The sequence below is a fragment of the Carcharhinus amblyrhynchos genome, chromosome 5, assembly GCF_965287045.1.
Source record: "Carcharhinus amblyrhynchos chromosome 5, sCarAmb.v2.hapA, whole genome shotgun sequence".
Taxonomy (NCBI): Eukaryota; Metazoa; Chordata; class Chondrichthyes; order Carcharhiniformes; family Carcharhinidae; genus Carcharhinus; species Carcharhinus amblyrhynchos.
This window is the reverse complement of record NC_137328.1, coordinates 13,360,991-13,380,673: the sequence shown is the minus strand read 5'-3', so window position 1 is coordinate 13,380,673 and position 19,683 is coordinate 13,360,991. Positions and strand designations below refer to the sequence as shown.

General features: G+C 44.1%; 1 protein-coding gene across 2 annotated transcripts in view; it reads right to left on the bottom strand.

Moving 5' to 3' along the window:
* LOC145342903 (neuronal acetylcholine receptor subunit beta-3-like) overlaps positions 1-18,458 on the bottom strand; it is a 41,550-nt gene extending 23,092 nt beyond the window's left edge. For both annotated transcript variants that reach the window (XM_080188481.1, XM_080188482.1), the window contains exons 1-2: positions 18,121-18,458; positions 5,313-5,464 (exon numbers count right to left, since the gene is read on the bottom strand). In XM_080188481.1, the coding sequence (XP_080044607.1) occupies positions 5,313-5,464; positions 18,121-18,175 (207 nt within the window). In that variant the 5' untranslated portion in view covers positions 18,176-18,458. The remainder of the gene's footprint in view (positions 1-5,312; positions 5,465-18,120) is intronic.
* Between the last annotated feature and the right edge of the window lie 1,225 nt (positions 18,459-19,683).

The window sequence follows — 19,683 nt, the reverse complement described above, 5'->3', positions numbered from 1 at the left end:
CACCCAGGCTATATCCCCGTGTATTTACGGTGCTAATCCCCTTGACACTAGGGGCAATCTAGCATGGCCAATCAACCTAATCTGCACGTCTTTGGACTGTAGGAGGAACTTGGAGCATCCGGAGGAAACCCACACAGACACAGGGAGAATGCACAAACTCCACACAGACGGTGACCCATGCCAGGAATCGAATCCGGGTTCCTGGCGCTGTGAGGCAGTAGCGCTAACCACTGTGCCACTGTCACGTCGATGAACAGGAAAAGAAAACAAACTGATGTAAGATAAGATGCCAGCCTGTCATCACCCATTTTACAACATCACACCAAATCAAGATCAACCGCAAAAGTTATGGGATGTGATTATTTTAAATTCCAGGATGCAAGCGGTTTCAGGATTCATCCAATCTCTGTTTCTTTAATCCAGTTGAAGGCAGACTACAACACTGCAGTGCTACATTCACACGTACAGAAAGCTTTTAATGAAAGGATCTTTAAAGTTTTTTTAAATAGAGTTGATATTCCTGAAAAAGTGTTTTTCTCACTTTGTGAAAATGCTCATTCCTGCTGGAGTGCAGTTATACAGGCTCTGAGGGCTTATCCCACTGCCCACACTTGAGACCACAGAATGGGGACATTCACTGTACAGGCTCTGTATCAGCTGGGGATTTTGCACACCTCTTTGTGTTGGATGCATTTACTCTCCCTTTCACTATTGTTCTGCTCTGGCTCCTGCAAAGTTCTGCCGTCACTGCTGCTTCCTGCTCTAAGAATGTAGCAACTTTCACCCTGCTACCTCTGGCCTGTTGTCTTTTCAAAATCCCCACCAACATTTTGGCAGGTGAGCAACTAAACACAGGGGCCTCAGTTATTCAATGGGAATAATCCCAGGTTAGCATCCAAATAACTCTTCATTGATGGGCCAAAATTTTTCCAGAACCCTTTCCCGAATCCATGATTTACCCAATAGAAGGACAGTCGAAGCAAGCATGTGGCAACACTGTCACCTTCACTTTCCCTTCTAAGTCACGCTTTTCCTGAACTAGATGCCATCATTAGATCAAAAATCCTGCATCCCTGAATCTAACAGCACTTTGGCCACATGAAGAGGTGTAGTTTAAGAAGTATCACAATCACTAAATTAAAGATGACTGGGGCTATGGGGGGGTGCTATTGGCATTGGAATAGTAATCCAGAGACCCAGGACAATGCTTGACATTGGTTCGAATCGCACCATGGTGACATTTAGATTCAATAAAAATTCTAATGAAATCATTGTTGTAAAAACCCATCTGGTTCACTAATGTCCCAAAAGGAAGGAAATCTGCCATCTTTACCTCATCTGGTGCTACATGTGACTCCAGAGCCACAACAATGTGGCTGACTTTTAACTGCTCTCTGTGATGGTCTCGCAAACCTTTCAGTTCAAAGGCAATAAATACTGGTTCAGCTCAGCGACACTCACATCCCATGAATTAATGAGCTTGCACGTTCTCCCCGTGTCTCCATGGGTTTCCTCTGGGTGCTGCAGTTTTCTCCCACAGTCTGAAAGATGTGCTGGTTGGTACATTGACCTGAACAGGCACCGGAGTGTGGCGACTAGGGGAATTACACATGAGCTTCATTGCAGTGTTAATATAAGCCTTACTTGTAACTAATAAATAAACTTTAACTTCATGGCTCTATATCCCGTGAATTAATTTCAAAAAGGCAATAAATGTTAACCTAGTTTAGGTTAATATCCCAAAAGGGTGTCACTCAAAAGAATATTGCACAAGGAATCCTTTCTTTGTGTTGCTGATGTGAATGCTAAAGCAGAATTGTGCTCACAAAGAGTTCAATTCCCCATTCGAGCAATGTTTTTGTACTGAGATACATACATGTACTTTTCAACATAATACGTAGATTATTGAAACACTATAGAAGGTCTACAGCACAGAAGGAGGCCATTCAGCTAATCAGCTGAAATTTTACCGTCCCATCCACCATGGGAATCAGAGCAGGCGAAGGATGGACCATGGAAAGGTCTATTGACCTCAGGTGGGATTTTACGATTTTGGGACAAGCGAGGCTGTAAAGTTTATTTATTAGTCACAAGTAAGGCTTACATTAACACTGCAATGAAGTTTGTGTGAAATTCCCCTAGTCGTCACACACCGGTGCCTGTTCGGGTCAATGTACCTAATCAGAACATCTTTCAGACTGTGGGAGGAAACCCATGCAGGCACAGGGAGAATGTGGTAATTCCACACGACAGTGACCCAAGCCAGGAATCGAACCCGGGTCCCTGGCGCTGTGAGGCAGCAGTGTTAACCACTGTGCTACCATGCTGCCCCCTAATATCCTGTCCATCGCGTCTGCATCAAGCATCTTACCCAGGCTCTATCCCCATAATCCCACATATTTACCCCACTAATTCCCCAGACCACATATCTGCACAACCTGCACACCTTTGGAATGTGGGATGAAACTGAAGCAGCCAAAGGAAACCCACGCAGACACAGGAGAATGTGCAAACTTCACATGGACAGTCCCCCAAGGCCGAAATTGAACCCAGGTTCCTGGGCTCTCTGAGACAGCAGTGCGAACCACTGTGCCGTCCATACTGATACATTTATCAATGTCCTTGGAGTGAAAGGAAATATGTGTTGCAAGTTCACTTGTACAATGTTGCTCCCTGTGTGGATTTGGCAGCAAAGCTCAGGTCTACTGAGATCATGCTGCATGTATATGTTTCCCGACCTGATGTGTGCTATTTAACAGTGCCCTTATTTTTCATACCTTGTGAAATTCTAACTATATTGCTGTATAAGCGTTTTGTTGGGTTCTTTGTACAAAAGAAACTAGAGTCAGCAACTGTATCAAATCAATCACCAAATTGTTGTAAATCCCATTTTCTTCACTAATGTCTTTTAGGGAAGGAAATCTGTCATTCTTGCTCCATTACTATGGCTCCAGATCCCTGTGCCTCCCACATCAACGTGCCTTCTGAAATGGACCAGCAAGCCATTTGGTTGCATTCAAGAAAGAAAAGCAGCACCATCTTCTCAAGAGCAATCAAGGATGAGCAATAAATATGCCTCAAACAAAAATCCACACACGAGTTTGAATTTTCCAATCAGATTCTTTTTCAGCTTGAAGATATATGTATCACATGAGCAGATGGGAAAGAGGGCAAAGATATTCTTTGAAAAAGATAAGGCAAAGGGGGCAACCTTACCAGCTCATCCTGCCAGTCGCCACCTGGTTTCTCACCTTTGGCTAGCCTATCGGCACTGTGAAGCAGGTGCGATCAACCTCACAACCAAGAAGGATGCGAGGCTGATTTTATTATTCATGAGGCTACTTAAATGTTATTAATGAGCCCGGCTTATCGGCAAGGATCATGTATGGCCCTCAGCAAGGAGAGCCAGACATGACGGCCTGGTCAGTGGAACCAGAGATTATTGAAGCTCCCCCCGGATGGTCGGGGGGTAGTAGAATTAACCTGGGACCCTGGCTGTGCCAGCCTAGCACTCTGGCACTGCCCACTGGGCACCGGACAATGCCAAGTGGTGGTACCTAAGGGGAAGGGGTGGGGCCATGATAGGGGTGGAGCCTAAGGGGAAGCAAACAGTGGGGGGGGGGAAGCGCACTCTGAAATCACGGAGCAGTCAGGGCAGTGATTGGCCAGAGGATATGAGAGTGGCAACTGGCCCAGGGATATCAGGCCAGCAGTGATGCAAGGTGATGGGCCGGGGAAGTCAGCGTTCGGAGGGTGGTGATGTGTAAGGATGTTGGGGGGTGGGGTGGGGGGGGTGGTGGTGGTGTGGGTAGAATGATATCTGGGGGCGGGGAGTGGGAGTGGGGGGAGGTGGGTGATATCCAGGAGTGTGGCAGTAGTGATAGATCTTCAGTGTTCCATATCACTTATACACAGAACATGGACAAATCGGTGCATACACAATGATGCCCTCAAGCTGTGAGCAGCCAGCTTTCCAATGAGAATAGACCGTCCACTCCCTCTACTGGCATGAATCAGGAGGCCTTGTGGTGCACTGAGTAGTATATCTGCCTCTGAATGAGTAACACTGGGTTCAAATTCCACCCTCAGGAACAAGGACCGAACACACCTCAATGGCAGGCGGTAAGAGCGGGAGAGATTCCTGATCAATCATATGATGGAAAGAACTTGTCTTTGGAGCATGGGAGGAAACCAGAGCACCCGGAAGAAACCCATACAGACACGGGGAGAATGTGCAAACTCCACACTGACAGTGACCCCAGGCCAAAATTGTACCCGGGTCCCTGGCGCTGTGAGGCAACTGTGCCACTGTGCCACCCCTGCAAACTTGAACCTATAGAACCTATCATCACTACAACTCCAGACTGCAGCATACAAAAAAAGGTGAATATTGCCACAGCAACCTAGGCTCCTTGAGCAAACTGTAACACACCACCAACAATTAGTGATGTTGAAGGCCTGAGTGTGTGTGCTGCCCATGCATACGGGAGCATAGCCAAATGAGGATTTCAAATAATTGACACAACCCATCAACACTATCCGAATATACCTTCTTCACAGGTGTGCATGACCCCAGTTGTCCCCCGATTGAAAAATTGAGACTAGCGTAGTTCTGCATTATACAAGTTATATTCTGCAATAAAGGATAAACAGTCTTTTATACTGATAAAGGTATGCATCAATGTATAGATTTCGGCTAACTTTGATCATAGAATCCCTACAGTGCAGAAGGAGGTCATTTAGCCCATCGAGTCTGCACTGACCACAATCCCACCCAGGCCCACTCTCCATGACCCTACTTATATACCGTACTAATCCCCTGACACTAGGGTCAATTTACCATGGCCAATCAACCTAACCGGCACATCTTTGAAGCATGGGAGGAAACCAGAGCACCCGGAGGAAACACATATAGACACGAGGAGAACGTGCAAACTCCACATGGACTGTGACCCAAGGCCAGAATTGAACCTGGGCCCCTGGCGCTGTGAGGCAGCAGTGCTAACCACTGCGCCACCGTGCCACCCTGCGAACTTGAGAATATTCCAATTTATGAGTCACACTTGACCTCGTCCATAATTTGCCAACCAAAGTCAGCAAAATGCAAGCTCTCGTTTAAGAACAAATCTTCGGCGTGGATTTTCCAATCAGTTACATCCCGCCACTGCTGTGAGCGAGGACAGAGAATTTGATTCATCCAAATCTCTGTTTGTTGCAGTGGGTCCAGAGAAACCTGCCGGAAAATTCCGCCCTTGGGTTTCAATTAAAACGAGAACGCGGAACTTTCTCAAAATGCCACCTCATTGACTTACCACATCCACTAGCTGGGAGATTTCGAGTCCAAACTTGACCTTGATTGTATCGTTGGAGTTTCTAACCGGCCTGACCCATTTCTGGTATCCTCGAAACAAGTTTTTGAGCAGGGTGTCCTCTATCTCTGCAAGCAACTTGATTGTTCTGGTGGCTGGAAGAATGCATTTCAGAGAAAGCAGTCAATGGCAAAGTCACAGGTTGTAAAAAAGAACATCATTGTGGAAACGAGACCTTTTGCAAATGGAAGTTGACCAACTGCTGTGACTTTCGTCACCAGATGCTGGCTGGCAGTTTTGCTTCATGTTGATCCCCTTTATCCTGATCTTGAGGTTTCTGGGGATACACTGGAGCTGAACAAACATGTCCAAGTATAGCAGTGCCCAAGGGACAAGGTAACCCATTTCAACCCTCTTCATCCTTCTTTCTGTCCCCACATCCCTTGCACCATAGAATCATTGAATCCCTACAGAGCAGAAAGAGGCCATTCAGCCACCAAGCTTGCACCAATCCCAACAACAATCCCTGGACAGCAATCCCAACCAGGCCCTATCCCTATGTATCTACCTTACTAGTCTCCCCGACACTAAAGGGCAATTTAACATGGTCAATGCGCCTAGGGGAGGAAATTGCTTAGTGGTATTATTGTTAGATTGTTAACCCAGATACTCAGCTAATGTTCTGGGGATCCAAGGTTGAATCCTGCCACGGCAGTTGGTGGAATTTGAAATCAATTTTAAAAAATCTGGAATTAAGAATCTACTGATGACTATGAGACCAAAGTTGAGTGCTGGAAAAACCCACCTGCTTCACTAATGTCTTTTAGGAAAAGAAATCTTCCGTCTTTACCTGGTTTGGCCTACATTTGCCTCCTGAGCCACAGCAATGTATTTGACTCTTACCTGCTCTCCACAGGCAACTAGGCTTGGGCAATAAATGCTGGTCCAGCCAGCGACACCCATGCCCTATGAATGAATAAAAAAAACTCACACATCTTTGTAATGTGGGAGGAAACCAAAGCATCCGAAGGGAACCCACACAGACACGGGAAGGATCTGCAGACTCTGCAAAGACAATGACCGGAGGCTGGACGTTGCAATGAAGTTCCTGTGAAAATGTCTTAGACAGCACACCCAGACACCTGTTTGCGTACACCGAGAGAGAATTTAGCACTTAACCAGCATATCTTTTGAACTGTGAGAGGAAACCGGAGTACCCGGAGGAAACCCACTCAGGCATGGGGAGAAAGTGCAGACTCCAGAAAGACAGTGATCCGAGGCCAGAACTGAACCTGGGTCCCTAGCACTGTGAGGCAACAGTGCTAACTACTGTGTCACCATGCCGCTCTGACCAAGATGATCTTCTGGCTTTGCAGCCTTTTGGTCATCACTTTCAAACAAAACGAATTTCTCCTTAAATGGTCTTCATTCTAATCAATGAAAAATAAAAGTTGACAGTGTGTGTGAATGAGGTGAAATTTTTCACGCAGAAGGTCGTAATTCTTTGAAACTCTCTTTCTGAAATGGTAGTGGAGGCAGTCTTTGAATATTTTTAAGGCAGGTGAGGATATATTTGTGGTAAGCCAAGGGAGTGATAGTTTATCATGGGAATTCAGGATACAGATTCGGGGTTATTATCAGATCTTATTAAATGTCAGAGCAGGCTTGGGAACTGAATAGCCTACTCATAGAATCCTACAGTGCAGAAGGCGGCCATTCAGCCCATCAAACCTATACTGACCACAATCTTATCAGGCCCTATCCCTATAACCTTTACTAGCATTTACCCTAGCTAGTTCCCCTGACACTAAGGGGCAATTTAGCACAGGCAATCCACCTAACCAGCACAGCTTTGGACTGTGGGAGAAAAGCAGAGCATTTGGAGGAAAGCCTCGCAGATACGGGGAGAATGTGCAAACCCCACAAACCGGGAATTGAACCTGGGTCCCTGGCATTGTGAAGCAGCAATGCTAATCATGTACCACTGTGCTGCTCCTTGGGTGCATGCAAACTGAAGTTGAAGTTATTTTTCACAGAACAAAATGCTACAAACAAAGATTATTCTTTTAAAGTGTTATCCAATGAACCCCCGACCCCTCTTGTGTACCCTATAATCTTGTTATTATTTTTCCTTTTGAGATTATATCCAATTTCCTTTTGAACAAACTATTGAATTTATTTTCACTGCCTGTTTAGGCGTCACATTCTAGATCATAACAAATTGCTGCATAATGTAATTCTCTTTCTCTTTCCCTCTGTTTCTCTCAGTAAATAATTTGGTCACCAATCCTCCTGCCAGCAGGAAATGTCTCCTCATTTACTCGAACTGAACTCTTCATAATATTGAACACCTCTATTAAGTCTCCCCATAACAGGAATAAACCAGCTTTATTAGCCTCTCCATTAATTTGTCATCCCACAGTTTTACTTGGAGTCAAACAACAGTACAGATGAACAGTATAATAGAATCCCTACAGGACAGAAGGAGGCCATTCAGCCCATCAAGCCTGAACCAACAACAATCCCACCATATCCCTGTAATCCCACATATTTACCCTACTAATCCCCTGACACTAACGGGCAATTTAGCATGGCCAATCAACTTAACCTGCATATCTTTGGAGTGTGGGAGGAAACTAGAGCACCCAGAGGAAACCCATGCAGACATGGGGAGAATGTGCAAACTGTATACAGACCCAAGCTGGTAATTGAACCCGGGTCCCTGGCACTTTGAGGCAGGCTGTGCTAACCACTATGCCACTGTGATGCCCCAGTTAATAGCTGTTAATTGATAAGCTATTATGACATCTTGATATTAGCGATAATAATTATATTGTTGAGCTGATTCAAATCTTATGACTTATTGACCTGACTTTAAGTAAGAGAGAGAAAGAAATAGAAAGAGCCATTACTAATCAATTCAACTTCTCCAGTGAGCGTTGAGTCAGAGAAACCAGCAAGGCTGGAAACTGCATCAGGTGTGGGCATTATTGGAATCTATTTCAATGTTTCAATTGATTGAATAGCATCAACTACATCAGCGTGGCCAGCATGGTGACACAGGGGTTAGCACTGCTGCCTCACAGTGCCAGGGATCCCAGTTCAATTCCTGGCTTGGATCACTATCTGTGCAGAATCTGCACCCTCCCTGTGTCTGCATGAGTTTGCTCTGGTTTCCTCCCACACTCCAAAAGACGTGCTGGTTAGGTGCATTGGCCATGCTAAATTCTCTCTCAGTGTACCCAAACAGGCAGTGGAGTGCGGCAACTCTGGGATTTTCACAGTAACTTCATTGCAGTGTTAATGTAAGCCTTACTTGTGACACTACTAAATAAACTTCAGACTTTAAAACATAGACCAGCATCAGGTGTGGATGTTATTGGAACCTATCCCAATGTTTCATTTAGATGAATAACAGCAGCTGCATGCATTATAAACTGGTCACTGGAACGAGGTGCCGAAAGGCACTCAGTGAGATCATAACTCACTAAAAAAAAACTTAACAGCACAGAAATAGGTCATTTGGCATAAGTGATCCATACTCCAAAGGGAGCCACTAATTATCTGCGCTCCATGAACCTCCTCCCACCCTACTTCGTCTAACCTAAAGGATATCGTCAGGAAATGAGAGAAAACTGGGGGGAAAGAGAATAAATCTGAACTGGCACGAAAACACTCCATTTTAGACGCTTCTACATTCCCCAATCTGTCAGTCTCTGAGGAAAAACAGAAAATTATGGAGCGCTGGATAGAGAATTGGCAAACCTTATTTTCAATCTGTGCCACATTCATCCATCGATTTCTCTCGAGCTGCTGGAATTGTGAAAGGACAGTTCTTCCAGCTACTATACTTTCTTATCACTGCAGCCAATGCTTTATTTGGGAGAGTTTTCAATGATGGTTGCATGGACTGATGTTATAAATGGCTGTTCAAAGCTTGACCCCAATAATGCCTTGTTTGCATTGATTGACCAGTTCCAGATCAGTGTAAATGCAGTCAACCTACTTCGTCAAATGGTGTCATTGAATTTGAACCTGCATTGCTTAAAACGCAAACAAACTTAATTTATTGTTTAGGCTGAACTCTATATCGTACATTTGATTCATTTTATTATTGCCACATGTATTCGCATGCAGTGAAAAGTAGTGTTTCTTGTGCACTATACAGACAAAACATTCCATTCATTGACAAGGAAATGAGAGAGTGCAGAATGTAGTGTTGCAGTCATTGCTAGCATGTAGAAAAAGATCAACTTAATGTGAGGTAGGTCCATGCAAAGTTTGATGGCAGCAGGGAAGAAGCTGTTCTTGAGTCGGCCGGTACGTGACTTCAGACTTTTGTATCTTTTTCCTGACGGAAGAAGGTGGAAGGGAGAATGTCCAGGATGCATGGGGTCCTTGATTATGCTGGCTGCTCTGCCAGGAGAGTGGGAAGTGTAGACAGAGTCAATGGATGGGAGGTTGACTTGTGTGATGGATTGGGCTACATTTTGTAGTTTCTTGTGGTCTTGGGCAGAGCAGGAGCCATGCCAAGCTGTGATACAACCAGAAAGAATGCTTTTGCTGGTGCATCTGTAAAAGTTAGTGAGAGTTGTAGCTGACATGCCAAGAGATGTTCATACAATCTTTTAAAGTTGTAACATTGTCAAAGATTCTTACATTTGGAGACTGACATCATTAGCAATCTGGTGACTCTGAGACTTTTGGCTCGTTGTTATTTAATTAATCATCGCACTCCGTCATAATGAATAGTGGTGTGGAGGTATTACTATCAGTCGAGTAATCCAAAGACTCCTGGGGATTTCAAACATACTTTATAAATAACTTAAATCCAGTTTTTAAATAAAAACGGGGTCAGAGTTCTCCATTCTTGTCTGTGGGTGGGATTCTCCAGTCCCGCTGCTGTGAATGGAGATTTGGCTGAGCGTCAAATTCTTTGTTCTCGCTGATAAGGGTAGCAAGGTGTGCAAGACCAGAGAATTCCAGCCCTGGTGTCAATAATGATGGCCATGCGGCTACTGGGTTGTTGTAAGATTCCATCTGCTTCATCAATGTCCTTTAGGAAAAGAAATCTGCCATCCCTTACCTGATCAATATGTGACTTCAGACTCATGACAAGGTTCGTTCTTAACTATTCTCTGCAAGTAGTTCAATTAAGGGCACTTAGGGATGGCCAATACATGCTGACCTTGCCAGTAATGTCCCCACCCCATGATTGAAATAAGAAAATCAATACAAACAGAGAATCCACCTATACAGGCAAAAATGGACAAGTCAAAGGTTATGTTAAACCTGTTCAATTCCATGATCGTGTTGCTCCTGGAGTGATTTTGATTTGATTTATTATTGTCACATGTATTACCATACAGTGAAAAATATTGTTTCTTGCATGCTATACAGACAAAACATTCCATTCAGAGAGAAGGAAATGAGAGGGTGCAGGATGTAATGTTACAGTCATAGCTAGCGTGTATGGAAAGATCAACTTAATGTGAGGTAGGTCCATTCAAAAGTCCGACAGCAGCAGGGAAGAAGTTGTTCTTGCGTCTGTTGGTATGTGACCTCAGACTTTTGTATCCTTTTCCCAACCAAAGAAGGTGGGAGAGAGAATGTCTGGGGTCCTTAATTATGCTGGCTGCTTTTCCGAGGCTGAGGGAACGTGCTATCTAATTTTGACCACTGCAGTCCAAGTAAGCCATTCAAATAAGAGAGACATCACAAAGGTGATCAGCACTGCTGAGCACCAAATTGAGAAATTCTAAAGAAACCTGTGTTTTCCAGCACCTAAAGGAAAAGCAATCCCGAGAGCTAAACAAAGTAGCAAACTTTATGGAGGGATGACTTTGAACCCACACTATCTGTCTGCAGGAATGCCAGTGCAAGATCAAAATCCGGAAAGCATGAGTCACACTGACGGGTTTGCAAATTATGACCTTCCCAGCCCCTTGCTGGCGAAATGTAAAACACACTCATTTTGATATAATAGTGAGCACTCCCTGTGGGAATTCCCCACTGACTGGATATTCAGCAGGCGCCATTGTAACGTTATGCTGGCGCCATTTACTTAAACATGAACCTGGCACCTTCAGCTCCAAGGGGGAGTTCAGAGGTGAGCGCTCAGGTCACCAGCACTTCCGCAATGTACACTGCTCAAGGACGCCGGAGAGGATTCGGGGGACACGGTAAGTTCTACTCGGGTTCCATTCTGTAAGTTTAATTTTGGGGGTCCCAGAATTGCCATTTTGTGGAGAGGAGTCAGGAGGAGTCATTTGCAGTCCTCGCCTTGCCTTCATATCAGGGCTTTAAAGGGGCTGTGAAGGCTGGTATGCACACAATGCTTCCCATGACCTCTATCCTGGGCTCCTGTCCATATTTCAGCTGAGGCAGTGCCCTTGCTACTCGGGGCTGGCTAGAGGGTCGGAGGGCTTGAAAACCAACACTGGGGACAGCTGTAAGTTAGCTGGGTGGGGTCCTATGGTAGACTGGGCTTTAAGGACAGAGTGGGGGATTCAGGGATGGACTGCATCTCTCTCCTGTGGCCTGAAGGGCCTCAGACTTGGGGGAGGATGACTGCAGAGTCTTTAGAACCCACACTCAAGCAGCGTTGTGAGGGCAAAGGGGAAAGTCCAAAACTAATTGTCAAGGTGCTTGAGTGTGATAGGTCATGGAAGGCTACTCAGCTTTGCATCTCTTGTCACCTTGGAGAAGGAGGGTGCCCTCTGGTAGTGTGCTGGATATGCTAATCGCTGGCCTTGCATGATTGAGCTGCCCACAATCTGCCACAAGAGGAAGACATTTGGCTAAACAGCCAACCCGGCATCCCCTCACTAGCAATTATGCCAATAAATGCTGTGCAACCAAACAACACAACCATTTAGTGGAGGCCACATCTTAACCCTTTGCAAGTGCATGTCCCAAGCATTGAGCTGACATTCCCAGACAGGCTGCAACATTACATGGATAACACTGATGTGAACCCCTATGCAAGGTGTGAAGGTGATGTTTATCACCTTCCAGAACATGACGGGGTGCATTGGCGAGATTTACCATCAGGATGCACATGCCAGTTGACTGCCCGTGAATGTGATGCCAGGTTTTTTTGGGGGGGGGCTTGCGGGCTGGGAGAATGCAAGCGATTGATGCCACTGAGACCCTGGTGGTGTATCCTGTTGGAGTTCATAGCATCCCTACAGTGCAGAGGGAGACCATTCAGCCCATCAAGTCTGCACCAACCACAACCCCATTCAGGACCTATTCCTGTAATCCCGCATATTTACCCTGCTAATCCCCCTGACACTAGAGTCAATTTAGCATGGCCAATCAATCAATCAAACCCGTATATCTCTGGACTGTGGGAGGAAACTGGAGCACCTGGAAGGAACCCATGCAGACATGGGGAGAATGTGCAAACTCCACACAGACAGAGACCTAAGCAAGGAAATGAACTTGGGTCCCTGGCGCTGTGAGGCAGCAGTGCTAACCACTGTGTCACCATGCCACCTGTTGACAGGGACCAGTGTGGAGATGTGGTTATTGTATCCAAGTGGAAGGTGTGAGGGATGGCATTGAGGCACCTACTGAGTGTGCTGCCATTGGGTGGTAGACCCAGGCACATTGATGGATGAGGGTCAGGAGTCTCTTATAACTCACTGCAGTTTTCTCTTCTTTACAGTGCATGGTCTAGAGGATCATGGGACCCATTGAAATGGCTATCCTATTCATTGGCATAGAGTAGCAGCAGCGACAACGACATGTCAACTGGCCAGGACCTGGGTCCGACACTGTTCCAGGAGCAGCACCACAGAGGCATAGGTACAGGCCGAGATTTTTCCACTGTTGGTCATTGTGCCTGCGTTGAATACCTCTGTTAACTTTCCTTGTGACATTCCCCACTCTAAGAATAATAAACTAATTTTACAGGCCCTCCATTAATCTGACATCCCACAGTTTTTCTTAGTGTCAAACACAATGTCTGTAGGCAGCAGCACCTCCTTCTGTGTTGCTGGTGTGGGAGGAACATCGCAGTGCCAGCCTCACACTCCACACGGATGAGGCACCAGGTGAGCACAGTGGTTCCCCTGAGTTTGGATGGCATGAACAGACAGGATGGTGGCTCTGTGGGTAACTGAAGTGAAACTTAATGCCAAACATTCAAAACAAAATGGTGACCTATCTACCCCAGTGCTTACATTCACACATGCCTAGTTAATGCCCTTGGTTTCTCAAACTTCCTCATCCTCCCAATATGATAGGGTATAGCCCCAGGATCTACAGCTGAGGTGGAAGTGGCCTGCTGACTTCTGCACCCCTTTGCCTGGGATGATCTTGGAGGACATCCCTTGGGGGGCAGGGGGGAGGGGGGGTGGAGATATGTCATTCACAGGAATCAGGGTGTCAGACTGGCTGGAAATGCCCAGGGTGCCCTGTGAAGGTGCCCTGTGATGGCGGTGAAACAGCAAATGAATCAATCATGGATTGCGGAAGGAGTGAAAATTGGGAATAGGAGAGAAGTGATAATTTAACAGTCGTATGAATAATTAGTCTCCACGGTGAAAAAATCTGCACATTCCTTCCAATTAGTGTTAAAAGAAGGTCGCTGAAGGAAAGAGTCGATGAGACAGTTTATTATAAAGATGAGGTGGCTATTTCACTGTTATCTGCACTATTTAGCCATGGAGATAGAGGTATGATAATGCTTGAATTTTGTCAGAAGACTTCTGGAAGTCTAAGTAGACAGTGTTGAGTACACTGCACTGTAAGGCTTTCCAGTGCTTACTTGAGATGCCACAAGGGTTCACAACCAGGATTTGTTCATTCTGAAGCTATATTTTGCTGTTGCAATGCTAACAGAGTTAATCTTCATTGACTGATGAATTCTGTAATATCACCTGATTTTGATTCACACCTAAGGGAAATATTATTGGTCTGACTTTGGTCTGGCACTTTTTTCAGGATAGTTAGTATTTAATATTGTATTATTTATAAACACTAACTATCCCACGTTGCAGATTTATATTCATTCTTTTCTGCCTTCAATTTTGTGTATATTCTTCCCAAAATTTCAATAAAATTAATGCCCATGACATCAGCAAAACAGAAATGACACTGACCATAGACTGTGACAAATTGATGTCATGAATATCAACATTATCATATGATTGACAGGCACATGAAATAGCGAAATAGTGGTACAGGTCTAAAACAGTTTTATCGGAGAATTAAATTATTTGTCTGATATTTTGATATTAGTACATTAAGTGATTATAGGCAATAATTAGTGATGACAGTATAAATTACCCATAAACCTTGGCAGTAATCATAACCCATGGTGCAGAAGAGACCATTCGGCCCATCAAGTCCAAACAGACTCCCCAACAGAGTATCTCATTCAGGCCCTCTCCCCCACCATATCCCATAACCCGATGGCCAATCCATCCAAGCTATGCATCCTGGGACACTAAGGGGCAATTTGCCATGGCCAATCCACCTAACGTGCACATCTTTGTAAGTACCTTTTAAATCCTGGGACTTGTATTTGTCATTTATGTATTTTTAAGAAATATATATATATATAATTCAGTTAATGAAGTTAAGTTTTTTGGTCAATAACTGTTATTGTGATGAACATCTCTGGAAGAGTGTTCTATACTCATGATACATCATTAATCTAGATATGATAATAAGGATTATGGTGTATGAGATTTCTAGAGGAAATAGAAACCTTTTGACATCTTATGATTTGCATAACTGCGATCTACATAAAGCATTTACTTTTACCCATGATATCAATTAATCTTTCCAATGAGCAAGCACACCAACTTTACAATTGCAATTACATTTTAATTAGTCACTCTGCAGTGCTAGTCCCATTTAGTATTTTGGTTTTGACTGAACACCATCCAATTTGAGTAACACAGAGAGGTTGCATGGAAATCCTCCAAATTGCAATGCTTTAATGTATTTCAAAACTGAATTAAGAGCTAGAAATAGAATTATATATTACAATAATTATCATTGAATTCCTTCCTCATAATTTCACTGACAGTCATTAATCGGAGACTTTAAAGTTTCCAATTCTGGCACAACTGCGATTGTCCATTATAAAAGCAGTGCCACCTAATTGTTAGTGAATAGTTAAAGACCATAAGGATTTGAATGGACTGTCTTACAAATACAAATTTAGTGCACTCACTGTTACAGTACTAACTTCATTTAAGCTGCCTATATTTTGCCTATATATTGCCTATGTATATATATTGCAAAAGCATTAATACTTCAAAATTACTTAATTGGCTTAATTTGGACATTCTACAGTTGTGAATGGTGCTATATAAATGCAGATGCAGATCTTTTTTCCACATTTGACATGTTCAACTCTAAGATCATATTAGATTACCTTTGGGACAATTGTATTTTATTATTTGGATTCAAGTCAAGCAGTATAAATTATCACTATTATAGGACAATGCCTAAACTCGCTATCAGAGGAGTGATTGAGCAAGTGCATTTAAGTAGGTACATGAGGGAGAAAAGAATAAGTTATATCAATGGGGTTGGAGGAAATAGGATGAGAGGTATGCTCATGTGGAGCATAAAATCGCTGGCATAGACTTGCTGGGCCAAATGGCCTTTCCCTATACTTTACATTTTGTGGACAGTAATTCTAAGCAAAAGAAAGGTAATTTCAATTTCAAAAACAGCAAAATCACGCTAAAATATTATTTTTTTAAAAAAATTAATGCTGAATTTCAATATGCTTTATATCAAACGTTATTATTTTGTAGTGATTCACTATGACATTGAGTGCTTCCATGTCTTCATTACTGACTTTGGTAGGGACGGTGCAGTCAGACACTGCAAAATACTCAACCAATTAAGCCAAGAATTAAAACAAAAGATAGAATCATTGAATCACAGAATCCCTACAGTTCATAAAGAGCTCATACGGCCCATCGAGTCCACATCGACCACTATCCTATCCAGGCCCTATTCCCCCAACCCCACATATTTAATCCCTGACACTAGGATCAATTTAGCATGGCTAATCCATCCAACCCACACATCTTTGGACAGTGAGAGGAAACCAGAGCACCGGAGGAAACCCACACAGACACAGGGAGAATGTGCAAACTCCACACTTGAGCTATCAGTGGGGGAATGGTGGACAGTGGAACAAGCATTAACTTTCAACAAAGGACCAAAATGAGGATGAATGCTGCTGTATCTGTGTATCATTGATAGATCTTTAGGAATGAGGCGAAATCCATTGTACAAGCTGAGGAAGTAGTACAAGTGCAGAAAATCCAAAGGCAAAAATGAAAAGTGGGAAATGACTTTTTTTTAAAACCGTTTTGTTCAGCTTTTCATAATAAGTGAGTGGATTTTGCATAGATCTGCACTTAGGCACACTTCACAAATTACAGTATAATAATAACTATAATGCAGATTTGTTACAAGCGTTGTCTGAAGATAGGCAAAGAGTTATCTCAACTGGAAACATTGGCTCTACTCTGTCTCCACAGATGCTGTCAGATCTGCTGAGATTTTCGAGCATTTTCTGTTTTTGTTTCAGACTCCACAGTAATTTGCTTTTACACAAAAAAAACTTACTTGGCCAAACGATATTAACAAATTACATTAACAGCATGTATTGCTTTTACCATGAATACTCCAACATTTTCATTTCAAATTTACATCTAAAATTCCATTTGTCTTCAACTAGGCATTTCAAATACTCACTATATTTATATCATATTTATAAATATTTAATGCACAGCTTTGGTTCATTGAGTCTTTCGGTTGTGTTTAGATATCATCCAATTTGAGTTACAGAGCGAATGCATTGAAATTGAAAGTTACATTGCTCCAATATATTTCAAAACTGTAAAGTCGGGAGAATAAACAGAATCAGATATTGCAAATCAAAGTGCGTGCTGTTATTTTGTTCCCGCGACTGCTACTCCGTCAGTCTCGATTTATTGATGGAGATATTTAACTGTGCTGGATGTTTCTATAATGCTGTGACACTATCCTTCCAACCTCAGCAAATTCTTTCTTATGGGATGACTGAATGTGAAACAAAACGTTATTTTGAGCGAGCATGCCTCTTACATCATCAGATTAAGAAGCAGCCAGATGGTGGAGCACGGGAACAATGTTTCTGTTCAGTCCTTGTGTCTTTGCCTAGTTTAATTTCATAATCCGATTTCTTCTTCTTTAAATAGACCAGTTCTTTTTCGCTTGGCAATCGCCCCTTTGCCTTAATCTATGCACGGTCTTCCCTTCATTTGGGACGTTTAAGTTCAAACTACTTCACTTTGGGATGTCCTTTCCCCCTCGCCTGTCTCAGGAGATCTCTGATCTCCTTCAGGGGCAACCTCGCCTGACAATACCTCCTAAATTCTAAAGATTTCCCAAATTCACCCACGGCAGTCAAACGATTGGAAGTTGGGGAGTGGGGGGAGGGGGTGCGGGTAGAGGGGACACAGAAGTAAAGATACACTGCCTGAGCAGGCAGTGAAGGAGTGTGGTGTCAGGTAAATAGTCCCCAAGCAAGCTTTGACACAATTCTCCATCTTCCATAGTTGATTTTCGCCCAGACCCCGAGTCCTATGAGACAAATGTGTCTCACTGACTGCGCACATCTGCATGCCTTCCATCCAACTCCAGACCAGCGCCTTTCTGATATGAAGCGAGGGTCATGCTGGAAAATTCTATCTCTCTCTCTCACACACACACACACACGCACATCTAATTGGTTTTCAAGAAACAAGCCGCAGTCTTCACCCTGGAACAACTGAAGCTTTCTTACCTGTGATACCAGGCAGGGACAGAACACACATAAACAAGGCGAGTAGCAGCTGCATGTCACCTCTCGAAGGGCTGACTCCAAACTCTCAGCCTTGAGATACAGTCACCGAATCCTTCCCCCGCCCGAGACAGGAGGCAACTTCTCCGAGCCCCATGTGGGTTAAGGGGACAGGTCCGAGTGTGCAATTCCAAACGGGTCGAAAAATGTCCCGCCGGGCTTACATTCCAGCACAGTTGCAGTGGCGGGTCTCTCTATTTTTCCTTTTTTTTAAAGAGTCCTCCAGTTTCAGAGAGAGAGAGACAGAGAAGAAACTGCATTTCTCCAGGCTGGGATTTCAGCCACACTGGACCACAAGAGTAACACCCTGGGTCCTAATTGCCGTCGCATGCTCTGACAACTGGAAATCTAACCCTTAAAGTTGGAGGAATTATTCATGAGCTGCTCCACACAGCATCATTCATTTACAGAGCTCGAAATTGGCCAACCGTTTTTAACTTAAATCACAAACATACATCAGACCATATTCTCTGCCTGAATACATTTCTTAATGCTGTTAAGTTGAACGCTGCCTATGTGTGCTTGTCTTTCTCTGTGTGGAGGAGAGGGATTGTGATAATGGCTATTTTTGTTTTACAAAAGTCATTGGAGTTGGTACCCTGCGGATGCAGCGGGGCAAAGCAAATACAGAAACAATAACTGGCGAGGAAACAGTAGAGGGTCTGTGTGTGGAGGGAAGCAGCATTGCTGAACCGAAAAAAAATACTGAGGGATAGCACTCAAAGAGAGATGGTGGACAGGAAACGAAACACACACACACACACACACACCCAGGAGGTGAGGGTCAGGGGTGGGGTTCTTGTAACATGCCCAAATCTGGAAAGTGCAAATGGCTGAGATACGGTTGGGCTGTGGGACAATGGGAGAGGCACCTAAAGAACCGTCATCTGACTAGCAAAGAGAGATTGAGCTAAAGCAGGTGGGAATGTGCTGGGGAGGGAAATCCAGGTAAACAGGGTCCCAGGATTTAATTAAAGCGAGGAACATTAATGTGCATGCGCAACTTCTCGCCAGCATGTTGTAAAGAGGCAACATCTTTGTGCTGTGGAGTTACACCAAAATTTACAGGACAGAAACAGGCCATTCGGCCCAATTAGTCTGTGCTGGCTCTTATGCTCCAGAAGAAGCTTGTCCCACCCGACTTCATCCCACCCTTTCCACATATCCATCTGTTCTTCCCGCCCCCATGGACTTATCCAACTTCCCCTCACGGAGGTTGGCATTAGACATTTTGTTCGACCTGCTGAAGGTTAAATCCCTCCCTGCGCTGCTGGGCACAGAAGGAGCATGGCATTCAAGTGACCGCGGTTCCCTCGGCAGGATGCATGAGATAAAATGAACTCACCTGAACGACTGCGATTCAGCACCGTGGACAGCGCCCACTGTCTGGCTTGGGCCAGGCGAGATCAGTGAATCCATATTGTACTCAACAGCAACCCAGATTGAAAAACTAATACGTTCTGTTCGAGGCCGGATTACAAACGTGTAATAGTTCAAATCTAAATC